The sequence below is a fragment of the Anser anser genome (genome assembly GCF_964211835.1).
Source record: "Anser anser genome assembly, chromosome: 29".
NCBI lineage: Eukaryota > Metazoa > Chordata > Aves > Anseriformes > Anatidae > Anser > Anser anser.
The window spans coordinates 1266091-1279295 of NC_139750.1; the positions used below are offsets into that span (position 1 = coordinate 1266091).

General features: G+C 52.7%; 2 protein-coding genes across 2 annotated transcripts in view; one reads left to right on the forward strand and one right to left on the reverse strand.

The window, feature by feature from the left end:
* The window catches only part of LOC310887884 (olfactory receptor 14C36-like), a 50351-nt gene extending 38256 nt beyond the window's left edge, over window positions 1–12095 (forward strand). Inside the window, exon 2 of the mRNA XM_083814060.1 lies at window positions 11320–12095. Within this exon, the coding sequence (XP_083670186.1) occupies window positions 11320–11961 (642 nt within the window). The 3' untranslated portion in view covers window positions 11962–12095. The remainder of the gene's footprint in view (window positions 1–11319) is intronic.
* LOC310887875 (olfactory receptor 14C36-like) lies at window positions 970–2432 on the reverse strand. Its single transcript, XM_083814051.1, has one exon. It carries the CDS (start codon window positions 2330–2332, stop codon window positions 1397–1399), a length of 936 nt encoding a protein of 311 aa, XP_083670177.1. The 5' UTR covers window positions 2333–2432; the 3' UTR covers window positions 970–1396.
* Window positions 12096–13205: the final 1110 nt, after the last annotated feature.

Here is a 13205-nt window from a genome sequence, read left to right on the forward strand (position 1 = left end):
GTGTAAGCACTGCTCTGCAACAATTAAAACATCAGCATGTTATCAGCACTCTTCTCATCCCAACCCAAAATGTAGCACCCTACCAGCTACGAGGAGGAAAATTATCCCAACCGAAACCAGGACAGAGTGTTATGCTCAGTGGTGCAGAATCTAGCTGGTGGCCTGTAGTGTTCCTCAGGGGTCAGTACTGGGTCCAGTGTTGTTCAATTTATTGATTTTATATAATTTTATCAGAGATGTGGACAATGGAACGGAGGGCACCCTCAGCAAGTCTGCTGACAACATCAAGCTGGGAGGAGCAGGTGATACCCCAGAGGTCTGTGCTGCCATTCAGAGGGACCTCAAGAGGCAGGAGGGTTGGGCCGAGAGGAACCTCATGAAGGTCAACAAGGGCAAGTGCAGGGTCCTGCACCTAGAGAGGAATAACCCCAAGCACCAGTACAGATCACTGAAACTGGCCACTCACAGAGGTTTTGGAGTCTCCTTCCTTGGAGATACTCAGAAGATGTGTAGATGCAGTCCTGGAAATCCTGCTCCAGCTAATGATGCTTGAAGGGGAAGGGCTTGGACTGGACTCTTCCAGTCCTCACTATTGGGTGATTCTGTAACGACCAACAGCTTTACTGAGAATTTTTCTGTGGGACACCATGCTAGTTTGAGTCCTGGAGCCCATGGAGCAGAGCCTCTTGTTGAGCCTGGACTCATAGCTACGGTGTGTGCACCTCATGGGGTGAGTGTGCACACTGAGGGTGTTCACACTGGGGAGTGCAAACACGCTGGGGGCAGGGTGCAACATGGAGTGTGAGCACACCATGGGCCGTGTTCTCCCCATGTTGGATCAGATCCTAGGCCCTAATCCCTGTGCTCTTCTGTGCTCTCCTGGGCAGGAGGCAGTGGGACATCAGCATCTGACACGAGCCCTGTCACATGCTGGGCAGTCCCAAGCAGATATGTCCTGACCATTCCCATCTCCAGTGGCTCTGGGCACCCACAAGTGAGGGCTGAGTCCAGCCCACATTCCCTAGCAAATCACCCGATGATCTCATCCACACATGGAGAACACAAGCTTAACAGCAGGCCCTTTTAGGGTGCAATTTCTTGAGAGTATTCATGACTCCAGAAGAAGGAAAAAGATCTCAAAGTTCAGACACAGCACTGAAGACATCCCCTTTTATTCCAGAGAGGTGAAAAAAGAGTACAGCTCTGACATAAGTACATTTAAAGATGGCTTCTGGGACAGAGGGACTGGGTTTGTACCTCTGGAGGAGAGAGACAAATCCAGACATTCATGTTCAAACAGGGTAGTCAGAGAAAAATGTCCAAAGCACAAGAGTTGCCTGAGAAAACAACCAACCAACCAACAACAACAACAACAAAGTGAATAAATATGGGTGGCTTAGTCCTGCTGAAGTACTGCCAAGAGAATCAGTTTCTTCAGGGAATCCTTCAGCTCCTGGTTCCTCATGCTGTAGATGAGGGGGTTCAGTGTTGGAGGCACCACTGAATACAGAACTGCCACCACCAGATCCAGGGATGAGGAGGAGATGGAGGGGGGCCTCAGGTAGGCAACTGTGCCAGTGGTGATGAACAGGGAGACCACGGCCAGGTGAGGGAGGCACATGGAAAAGGCTTTGTGCCGGCCCTGCTCAGAGGTCATCTTCAGCACAGCCCTAAAGGTCTGCACATAGGACAGCACAATGAAAACAAAACACCCAAAAGCTAAACAAAGACTAACCGCAATTACCCCAAATTCTCTGAGGTAGGCATCTGAGCAGGAGAGCCTGAGGATCTGGGGGATTTCACAGAAGAACTGGTCCAGGGCATTGCCTTGGCAGAGCGGGAGGGAAAAGGTATTGGCAGTGTGTAGCACGGAATAGAAAAAACTACCGCCCCAGGCAGCTGCTGCTATTTTCATACAAGCTCTACTGCTCAGAAAGGTCCTGTAGTGCAGGGGCTTGCAGATAGCAACATAGCGGTCATAAGCCATGACAGTGAGAAGGGAATATTCTGCTCCAAGCAAGAAGAAGAGAAAAAAGACCTGGGCAGCACATCCTGAGTAGGAGATGGTCCTTGTGTCCCACAAAGCAATGGCCATGGCTTTGGGGACAATGGTTGAGATGGAGCCCAGGTCGAGGAGGGCGAGGTTGAGGAGGAAGAAGTACATGGGGGTGTGGAGGCGGTGGTCGCAAGCTACGGCGGTGAGGATGAGGCCGTTGCCCAGGAGGGCAGCCAGGTAGATGGCCAGGAAGAGCCCGAAGTGCAGGAGCTGCAGCTCGCGCGTGTCTGCGAATGGCAGGAGGAGGAACTCGTTGGGGAAGCTGCTGTTGGACATTTGCTTCTTCTGGGAACAAAGGCCTGTCCGAGGTGGAGAAATACAGGGTAGATTTCTCTGAGCAAACCTACTCCATTTCTCACAGAAACCCACCACAACATCTGTGTCCTTTCAGGAAAAACTTTGTGCAGCTCCCTTTTCCTTGAGCTCTGGTTTGTATAAAGCTGAGACTGACAGTACAGCAAGGACTCTGCTCTGGATTCCAGAAGAGCAAATCCTGCCCTACAGCAAATGGTAAATAGCAACACAGGGGGATCCTCAATTAATCCACTTGTTATAATGAAGATTGTTTCAACATTGCTGCTCCTGGTTAACCTGACTGCAGAGCAGAGCTGTGAGAATTTTGTTTTGTTGAACTTATTCTAGTGGCCCCACCACACATGAGGAGTCCTTTTATGGATAAATAAATAAATAAATAAATAATAAATAAATAAATAACTCTATCTGCTGTGATCAAAGTGAAATCTTGTGGGTCCTGAGAGGCAAAGGGACTGTCTCTTAGTGCCGAGGGTGGACAGCCAGTCTGTCCATCAGTCCCAGGCTCAGGTGCCCTGTGCTGGCAGCTCTTTGAGGATGGGAGGATGATTACACCCAGATGTTCCCCTGAGGAGAACCTGGACACTGCTGAGAGCAGACGAATCCAGTCTGAAAGTGCGAATCAACAACTCCCCGCCCCATGTCGGTGTACTTGAGGAGGACCTCAGCTCTCCCCTCCCAGCCAAAGACACAGAGGGCTCCTTGCAGATGCCCACAGACACCATCCAGCAGCATTTCCATCACCTTAGCAGTGAGCTGTCTTCTGCATCGGGCTCCTAGATAGCAAAGCTGCCTTGGGGGAGCTGTGCCCTTGTGGACGGCAGCCTGCAGCCCAGCAGGACGACCCAGGGAAAGAGAGAGATGTCCTGAAGATGGGGTGTCCTGCAGGGAGGGCCAGCTCATTGCCAGCCCCACACACTGCAGGGCCCAGACCCCACAGGGTTTAGCTGGGACAAAGACGGCAAGGACAGATGGGGAAATATGGTGAACTGTCCCAGTGTTCCTGCCAAGGGAGGCAGGACAAGGACAGACAGATGGCACTGGGGCATTTCTCCTCCGTGCTGTTGGTCTGCCACTAGTTCTGAAACCCACCGGCCTTGAGGGCAGAAGATTTTCTGGGTGGCAGAGGAGAGCAGGGGGTTGCTGCAGAGAAGGTGCCTGCACTGCAGGCAGGGCAGGGGGTGACTTAACTCCCCCCTCCCGTGGTGTTTCGGGCAGCAGTTCCCTTTCCATCCCTGCCAGGTCTCTGCTGCCTGGGATCATCTCCTCTCTGCCAGTGCTCACAGACCCAGTCCGACACATTATACGCTCAGCTCTGCCCTGAAGACCTCTGGTCCCAGGGTACTTTTCAGGAGCATTTGCATGAGAAAACTCAAAGCACAGAACAACTCACTTCAAGAATCCCTTTCTGTGACCTTCCTCTTGAAGATTCCCTTCTGACATGTTACGGGAGTGCTGTGAAGCTGTGAGCAGGCTGCAACAGGTACCAGCCTCTGGGCACCAGCAGGAATCTGCACTGCCCTTCCCTGCCCTGCCCTGCCAGGAGGGCTCCTTCCACCCACAGCTTCTCCCTGCATCTCCCTGGGAAGCTCCCCAGGCAGGTTGGGTGCTGAGCCTGGCAGGCGGCAGAGGCCCTGCCCCAGCACACAGCCCCTGGGGCACAGCAGGGACCCTGCTCTGCACCACAGCCCTGGGAACCCCTGCCTGCACCCCAGCTGCACAGCCTGCAGCCAGCCCTGTAAGAAGGAACCCTCATGTCCTGTCCCTCTGACAGTTTGGGCAGGTAATCCCTGCTCTAGAGCTTGTATACTCTTCTGCAGTAGAGGAACTATTGAGAGTCCCCCTGAAATAACCCATAGGCTGTGGGATTTGCCAACAAATCTGGAGATGGCACCAGGAACAACAGCTGCCTTGTCCTGCAGCCAGGGACTTACCCTGTTCAGGGCTGGGAAGATTTCTCCTGCTGTGAGCTCTCAGCAGCCCCCCTCCACACTGCCTTTAACATCTCCCTCCCTTCCCTCAGCCGCCCTTGTCCCCTGCAGGCAGTGCCCCCAGCCCTGCTGTGCTGTGCAGAGGAGCTGCTCCTGGGCAGAGCTGTCTCTCTGCAGCGCTGCCCGCTTGCCAGGAGCTCCCCTTGGGCCCATGAGCCTGGCCCAGCTCAGCAGCACAGGGAGCTCTTGACAAGTCCCTGGGCCTCCAGGGGAATCGAGTTTGAAACAGGCTGAAGCAATCACTGATGTTCCTTCCCTCCACTGGGGAAGAAAACTCATTTCCAGCACTGTTGTTCCTCATATCAGAAAAAAGTATGATGTCCAAGAATCACCTTTCCATGTCCTGGTTTTAGGCAGAACACTCACACAAGGACAGGGAGGGATCTGCCTTCCCCTGATGAGGGAAGTTTTTCGTCTGAGTCAACCAAGGCATCTCATTCTTTGTTTGCAGTCCAGAGGCTAGAAGGGGTCTTAGCTGCCTCTCCTATGCCTCACACAAGCCCACAGGAGTTGAGATTCCTCTTGCCTTTGTGCAGGTGGGCACAAACCAGACATCTGCATGTCTGCTGCGTGTCTCAGCTCCCAGCACATGTAATCGAGGTGTAAGGAAGGAGGGAGATGTTCAGATGCAGACCCCTGGTGACATTGGAAGTGCCAGAGTGACATTTGAGTGACATTTATGGTGTTAGATTTCTCTGGGTCATAAACAGAGATGATATGAGGGAACTGCTAGCAGCTGTAGCCCAATGGCAAAGAAGTAAAGGCAGGATCTATTCAACCTCTCAAAACTTTATTGCTCCCAAATCCGTTTAAATATGAAATGTAGATGTGAAATATGCCAAGTTAAATATGTTTGGGGGATATAATACCTCCATTTGTGTTATTGGGAGGACATGCATTTTTGGAAATATCTATATAAATTTATATTTGCATAGAGGGAACTTCCTCATCTTGCTGGGACATGTCCCAGACTTATGAAAACAATCATAAATCTTCTAGACAAGCTACAAAATTCTGAAAATGAAGACTTCTTACACACCAAGAAGAACAACAACACAACATCTTTTTATTTATTTCACAGAATCACAGAATGGTTGTGGTTGGAAGGGCCCTCCAGAGATCATCTAGTCCAACCCCCCTACTCATGCAGGCTCACCTAAAGCATGTTACACAGGGTCGCATCCAGGTGGATTTTGAATATCTCCAAAGAAGGAGACTCCACAGCCTCTCTGGGCAGTCTGTTCCAGTGCTCTGTCACCCAAACTGTAAAGGAGTTCTTCCTCATATGACAATGAAATCTCCTGTCATTCAATTTATACACATTACCCCTTGTCCTATCACTCACCACCACTGAGAAGAGTTTGGCTCCATCCACTTCACATTGTCCCCTCAAGTATTTATAAAGGTTGATAATATCCCCTCTCAATCTCCTCTTCTCTAGGCTAAACAGACCCAGCTTGCTTAGTCTTTCCTCACAGGACAGATGCTCCAATACCTTAATCATCTTTGTGGCTCTATGCTGGACCCTCTCTAGAAGTTCTATGTCCCTCTTGTACTGGGGAGCCCAGAACTGGACACAGTACTCCCCGTGTGGCCTCACCAGGGCTGAGCAGAAGGGGAGGATCACCTCTTTCAAACTGCTGTCCACACTCCTGATGCAGGCTAGGATCCCATTGGCCTTCTTGGCCACAAGGGCACATTGCTGGCTCATGGCTAACTTCTCCACCACGACTCCCAGGTCCCCCTCTGCAGAGCTGCACTCCAGCAGGTCAGCCCCCAACCTGTACTGGTGCCCGGGGTTGTTCCTCCCCAGGTGCAGAACCCTGCACTTGCCCTGGTTGAACCTCATGAGGTTCCTCTCTGCCCAACTCTCCAGCCTGTCCAGGTCCTTGTGAGTGGCCGCACAGGCCTCTGATGTGTCAGCCACCTTGACAAGCTTTGTATTATCCACAAACTTGCTTAGGGTGCACTCCGTCCCTTCATCTAGATCACTGATGAATAAGTTGGATGGCACTGGACCCAGTACTGACCCCTGGGAGACACCACGAGCCACAGACCTCCAACTAGACTCAACACCGTTGAGCACAACACAGAGCTCTGCCATCCAGCCAGTTCTTGATCCACCCCACTGTGCACTCATGGATCCCACAGTTCCGGAGCTTGCCCAGGAGGATATTATGGGAGACAGTGTCAAAAGCCCTGCTGAAGTCAAGGTAGACAACATCCACTGCTCTCCCCTCATCCATCCGCCCATCCAGTCATCTCATCGTAGAAGGCTACCAGGTGGGTTAAACACAACTTCCCCTTGATGAATCCATGGTGACTGCTTCTGATTGCCTTCTTTTCCTCCATGTGCTTAGAGATGACCTCAGGGATGAGCTGCTCTATCACTTTTCCAGGGGTGGAGGTGGGGATGACCGGCCTGTAGTTGCCTGGGTCTTCCTTCTTGCCCTCCTTGAAGACTGGAGTAATGTTGGCTTTCTTCCAGTCCTCAGGCACCTCTCCTCTCCTCCAAGACATTTTGAACATGATAGAGAGTGGCTTAGCAATAACGCCTGCCAGTTCCCTCAGCACCCTCAGGTGCATCCCATTGGGACCCACAGATTTCTGGGTGTCTAGCTTGCCTAAATAACTTCTAAGCCAATCCCCTTCAACTTGGGGAAAGTCTTCTTCCCTCCAGGTTTTCCCTCTTGTTTCCAGGCTCAGTAGTGCTTGGGTTCTAGCCTTAGCAGTGAAGACCAAATCAACAAAGGCATTCAGTAACTCCGCCTTCTCTGTTTCCGCCATTACCAAGGTACCCACCTCCTTTATCTGAGCACTCACATTTTCCTCAGTCTTCCTTTTGCTGCTGATGTATTTGAAGAAGCCCTTTCTGTTATCCTTGACGTCTCTCACTAAATGTAATTCTCACTGGGCCTTGGCCTTTCTCATTTCATCCCTGCATTCTCTGATAATGTTCCTAAATCCCACCCAAGTCGTCTGTTCCTTCTTCCACATCATGTACATTTTCTTCTTCTGTTTAAGTTTTCCCAAGAGCTCCTTGCCCATCCACGCAGTTCTCCTGCCCCCCTTGCTCAACTTCTTTCTTGTAAGGATGAACCAACCCTGAGGTTGGAGAAAGTGGTGCTTGTATATATCAGCCAGCTCTCCTGGACACCCTTTCCCTCTCGGGCCCTGGCCCAGGGGATTCTTCCAATTAGGTCTCCGAAGAGGTCAAAGTTAACTCTCTTGAAATCCAGGGTTGCAGTCCTCCTTTTGCCCTGATTCTTCCTCGCAGGATCTTGAACTCCAACATCTCATGATCACTGCTGCCGAGACTGCCCTCAACCTTCATGTTTCAAACTAGACCATCTCTGTTTGTTAGCACCAAGTCCAGCAGCACCCTTCTCCTTGTTGGCTTACTTTCTTCCTGCATCAAGAAGTTATCTGCCATGGTCTTCAGCAACCTCCTGGACCGTTTGTTCTGAGCTGTGTTGCCTCCCCAGCAAATATCTGGGTGGTTAAAGTTCCCCATAAGAAGCAGGGCCTGAGAACGTGAGGCAACTTGCAGCTGCCTGTAGAAGGCCTCATCCACCTCCTCTTCCTGATCCGGTGGCCTGTAGTAAACACCCACCACACTGTCACCCCTGTTGGCCTGCCCTTTGATCCTCACCCATAGGCTCTCGACTTGCACTTTCTTCCCCCCTAGGCAGAGCTGCATACATTCCAGCTGCTCACTGACATAAACAGCAACTCCACCACCTCGCCTTCCTGGCCCGTCCTCACTAAAATCACAAAGCCGTCCATGGCCAGATTCCAGTCACGGGAGATGTCCCGCCATGTCTCAGTCATTGCAACGAGATCATAACCCTGCAACCGCACACACACCTCCAGTTCCCCTTGTTTATTCCCCATGCTGCGTGCATTTACATAGAGGTGTTTGAGTTGGGCTCCCAATGCGTTTGCCTTTCTGGATGGGGCAACTTTAACTCTTCCATGTGGGCCGACGTTAGCTCTCCTGTTAAGCTCTGTTCCCTCTCTAGGCTCTGGGCATCGTTTGCTGGCTCTGGTGTTCAGCTGGCGTGAGTGGGATGGCATGTCATCCCGTACCTTATCCCCTGCATCCCTGATGATATCTCCCTCCCCGTTCGATACAAACTGGAGTCAAAGGCAGCCTACTGCTATGCCACAGTTAATATCCCTAAAGCATTTTTCTCCATTCCTTTGCCAGCAGCATGCAGGCCACAGTTTGCTTTAATTTGGAGGGGAGTCCAGTCCACCTGAAATCAACTGCCTCAGGGGTGGAAACACAGCCCTACCATTTGCCATGGACTGATTCAGACCGCCCTGGAACTGGGGGAAACTCCTGAACACCAGCAGTACGTTGATGGCACCATTATGTGGGGTTAGAAAGCACAGGCTGTTCTTGAGAAAGGGAAGAACATGTACCAAATACTTCTGAAATATGATTTTGCACTGAAAAAAAAATAAGAGACCAGCACACTGGATCCTGATGCAGGCTGGCCATGGTCAAGGGGGTTACTGTAAAGGCACGGGCTGGGCATCGTTCAGCACGGTGGTGAGCAATTGCATTGTGCATCCTCGCTTTGTACATATTATCATCATCATCATCATTATTCTCTCTTCTTTTTCTGTCCTATCAAACTGTCCTTATCTCAACATGTGAGCTTTTGGGGGGTGAGGGTGAGCTGTGTGGTGCTGAGGTGCCTGCCAGGTTAAAGCACAACATGCTTGACAACCAGACTCTAACAGCACAAATCACACTTCTAAAATGCGTCTCTCCCATGTTCAGAGAGGAGCAGTTGGTGATGACTTCAGTCTGCTTCAAACACCACACCCCAGGAGAGATCATGCTGCCTTCAGGAGCTGTCAGCCCTGAGGCCTTGGGGACACCTCGAGGGAGCCCAACGAGTGATGTTATGGTGAGGTGCTGTGCTGCTGAGCTGGGCTGGGCTCCTGGGACCAAGGGGAGCTCCTGGCAAGCGGGCAGCGCTGCAGAGAGACAGCTCTGCCCAGGAGCAGCTCCCCTGCACAGCGCAGCAGGGCTGGGGGCTCTGACCGCAGGTGGCACAGGGAGAGATCTGCAGGCTGTTGGCACCGTGAGTCTCTGGCATGAGGGCAATGCACATGCAGTTCCCAGAGAGGTCTCCTACAGCTGGCATATCTGATGCCTGATATCATCTTCTGGATAGTTCTCTCTGTTACTCCAGCACAGAGTGGAAGATGCTTCAGAGAATGGAATTTATGATCTGATTTGTTCAAAAGGAACACCAAGGCAGGGGCTACTTGAAGGGTATGGCTGCATTCTGTAGCTTTCAGATTCCTGCAGTGGAGGGGAGGCAGGGATGGGGTCTGTGAGTATGGACAGAGAGGAGAAATGGGGACACAGAACCAGCTCCCAGCAGGGACATGGGCACGCAGCAGGGACATGGGCAGGTGGTGAGAGGGAGCTACTGCCAGAAATGCTGTGCAAGGGAGGGCTCAGGCACCTCCCTGCCATCCCCTGCAGGGCAGGCACCTTCCCTGGGACACCCCTTGATCTCCTCTCCCACCAGCAGAGCCTCTGCCCTCAAGCCCCCGGTGTCCCCAGCAGGAGCTGCCTCCTCTGCAGGCAGAGCTGCAGCACAGGAGGGTCTGCTGAGTGTCTGTCCCACCTTGGCCTTGCCTTCTGTGGCAGCAGCACGCTGGCCTTCCTCCCGGCTTCTCCACCTGGCCGTGCTGCTGCTGTTCTTGTTTCCAGGCTGGCAGGGGATGGGGCTTTCAGATGCACATGGAGTGAGCCCTCAGTGTGCTTGGCTGGTAGGGGGATACAGGGACAGGGTGAGGGGTCTGGAGATGTGCCCTTTGAACCTGGATTCCTTTACTCCCAGCATTGTCACGGTTTTGTAGGCACTGGAACAGGCACCACAGGGAAGTGGTCACAGCACTGAGGCTGCCAGAATTCAACAGACATTTGGACAACCCCCTCAGGCATATGGACCAGTTTTTGGGTGTTCATGTACCGATTCAGGGGTGGGATTTGGTTATCCTTGTGGGTCCTTTCCACGTCAGGATATTCGATGAATCTGTGCCTCTATGAACCTCTGAGTGCAATTGTCCTGCACCACAAAGTGTTGCCAGCACAGGTCAAATGAGACCAGCCATGGCTGTCCTCTCTGAGGGACACTGCACTGAAGGCTCCGTCCCCTTGTGTCTGAGGATCCACAAGGTTTCACTTGAAATGCCCAGGATTTATGCCTTAGAAAATGTCCTCCGGATGGAGTGGGCAGCTAGACAGAAAACAAAAATATAAATCCTCACAGCCCTGCTCTGCTGTTGGGTGAATTATGAGTAACAATATGGAAAAGTTCTTTATTATCAGGTGATTGAATCTGAGATTACCCTATGTTCCTCTTTACGTCTGGCTGTGGGGCAAGACTGATTCCTGCATTGCCCACAGCAGAATCCCTGCTCACAGGGCCACCCTCAGGCAGCATCAAGCAGAGCGCATGAAAGCAACCTGCTAAATATCTGCCTGAAAGGGGAAAATTGTTTTCAGGAGGGTTATATGAGAAATGGAACAAGTTTTTCTCAGGTATGTCTTCTTGTTTATTAAAGCTTTTTTTTTTTTTTTTTCCCCAGTTATGTTGACTTTATTAATGTTTTTTCCTCCTTGGAAAGGACCCCATGCCCAACATCAGCTCAGTGAGCGAGTTCCTCCTCCTGCCATTCACAGACACACGCGAGCTGCAGCTCCTGCACTTCGGGCTCTTCCTGGGCATCTACCTGGCTGTCCTCCTGGGCAACGGCCTCATCCTCACAGCCGTAGCCTGTGACCACCGCCTCCACACCCCCATGTACTTCTTCCTCCTCAACCTCGCCCTCCTCGACCTGGGCTCCATCTCCACCACTGTCCCCAAAGCCATGGCCAATTCCCTCTGGGACATCAGGGCCATCTCCTATGAAGGATGTGCTGCCCAGGTCTTCTTTTTATTCTTCTTGCTTGGAGCAGAGTATTTCCTCCTCACTGTCATGGCCTATGACCGCTACATTGCCATCTGCAAGCCCCTGCACTACGGGAGCCTCCTGGGCAGCAGAGTTTGTGCCCAGATGGCAGCAGCTGCCTGGGGCAGTGGCTTTCTCAATGCTGTCCTGCACACGGCCAATACATTTTCCCTGCCCTTCTGCCAAGGCAATGCTGTGGACCAGTTCTTCTGTGAAATCCCCCAGATCCTCAAGCTCACTTGTTCACATGCCTACCTCAGGGAAGTTGGGCTACTCGTCTTTAGTCTTTCTTTAGCATTTGGTTGTTTTGTTTTCATTGTGCTTTCTTACGTGCAGATCTTCAAGGCTGTGCTGAGGATGCCCTCTGAGCAGGGCCGGCACAAAGCCTTTTCCATGTGCCTCCCTCACCTGGCCGTGGTCTCCCTCTTTGTGAGCACTGTCATGTTTGCCTACCTGAAGCCACCCTCTATCTCCTCCTCATCCATGGACCTGCTGGTGTCATTTCTGTACTCGGTGGTGCCTCCAGCAGTGAACCCCCTCATCTATAGCATGAGGAACCAGGAACTGAACAATGCAGTAAGGAAATTATTTGCATACATGCTTCTTCAGCATCAGTAATATACCCATCATGTTAACAGTAGTAACAGGGTTTCTCACAAAATGTTAGGAAAATATTTTGAAATTGTCTTTATTATTACTTTTTCCAACATGTGATAGTATTATTTTTATTTAAAGAAGTTTCTTCTTATCCTCCTACCTGTTGATTTTTGTTTTGACCCAGTCGTCTACGGTACTTTAAGAACCAATCTTCCTGTGCAGAGAAAGTCAATAAAGAAGGCATGAGAGATTCACTGGTCTCAGGGCCTGTCTCTTCCCATCTCCTCTGCAGCAGGGGGAGCAACTCCAGCATGGAGGAGGGGCTCAGGGCCAAGAGCCCAGCTGCCACATTAGAATAAAGTGGCCTTTGGGGCTGCCCCTCACTACTCGGTGGGGCAGTCTGCAGCTTCACTGACCTCCATTTCCTGTGGTATGGCTAGCCCCAGTCTGGGGGCTGCTGGGGAGGCCCAGAGCCTCCCTTGTCCCAGCAGCTGGGGTGCCTTGCGAGGGGCTGGGACTGTGGTGGCCCTGCCCAGAACCCTGCAGCAGCCTGCGGTGGGCACTGCCCTGGGGCCAGCCCAGTCTGGGCTGCTGGGCTGGTCTGGGCTGGGCTGTGTTGGGGAGAGGGCAGGGAGGTGGGGAGAGGTGGGCAGGGGTTGGGCTGGGCTGGGCAGTGCCTGGCAGAGGGCAACAGCAGCTTCAGGAGGCGGTGAGAGCATGCAGGGGAGGGCTCCCAGCAGGGTTTGGTGCTGCAGAGCCAGGGCTGGGGAAGGGAGCCCAGAGCTGCAGGGGCAGGGGAGAGGAGGCCGCTCTGGGCCCTTGCTGGCCTGGGCAGAGCAGGAAGGGGGCCCAGGGCATTCGTCCCCTCACCGCAGCCTGCCATGACCGCAGACGGTCATGGAGCGTCCAGGGCCAGGCTCTGCCCCTTGCACACGAGCCCTGCCTGCCCTCTTCCTGCCACGCTTTGTGCAGTGGCTGCAGCAGAGGGGACCCCCAGCCAGCCCCTGCCCGGGGCTCTGCCACCCACCTCGCCCCAGCCCTCTCCAGCGCTCTCCTTGATGCTCTTTGATGCATGCCAGTACCTCCCAGTACATGCCAGCCAGCACATCTGCTGAGGGCCACTGCAACTGCTGCAGGGGCAGAGAGCTGAGCATGGCCCTTGCAGCCCCCTGCCCTGCGCCTGCCTCTCCCCTTGCCCTCAGCCCCGGCCTTGTCTCTGCTGGCAGGAGTGCTCTTGGCATGCGCTTCCTGGCCTCCCCTCGCCT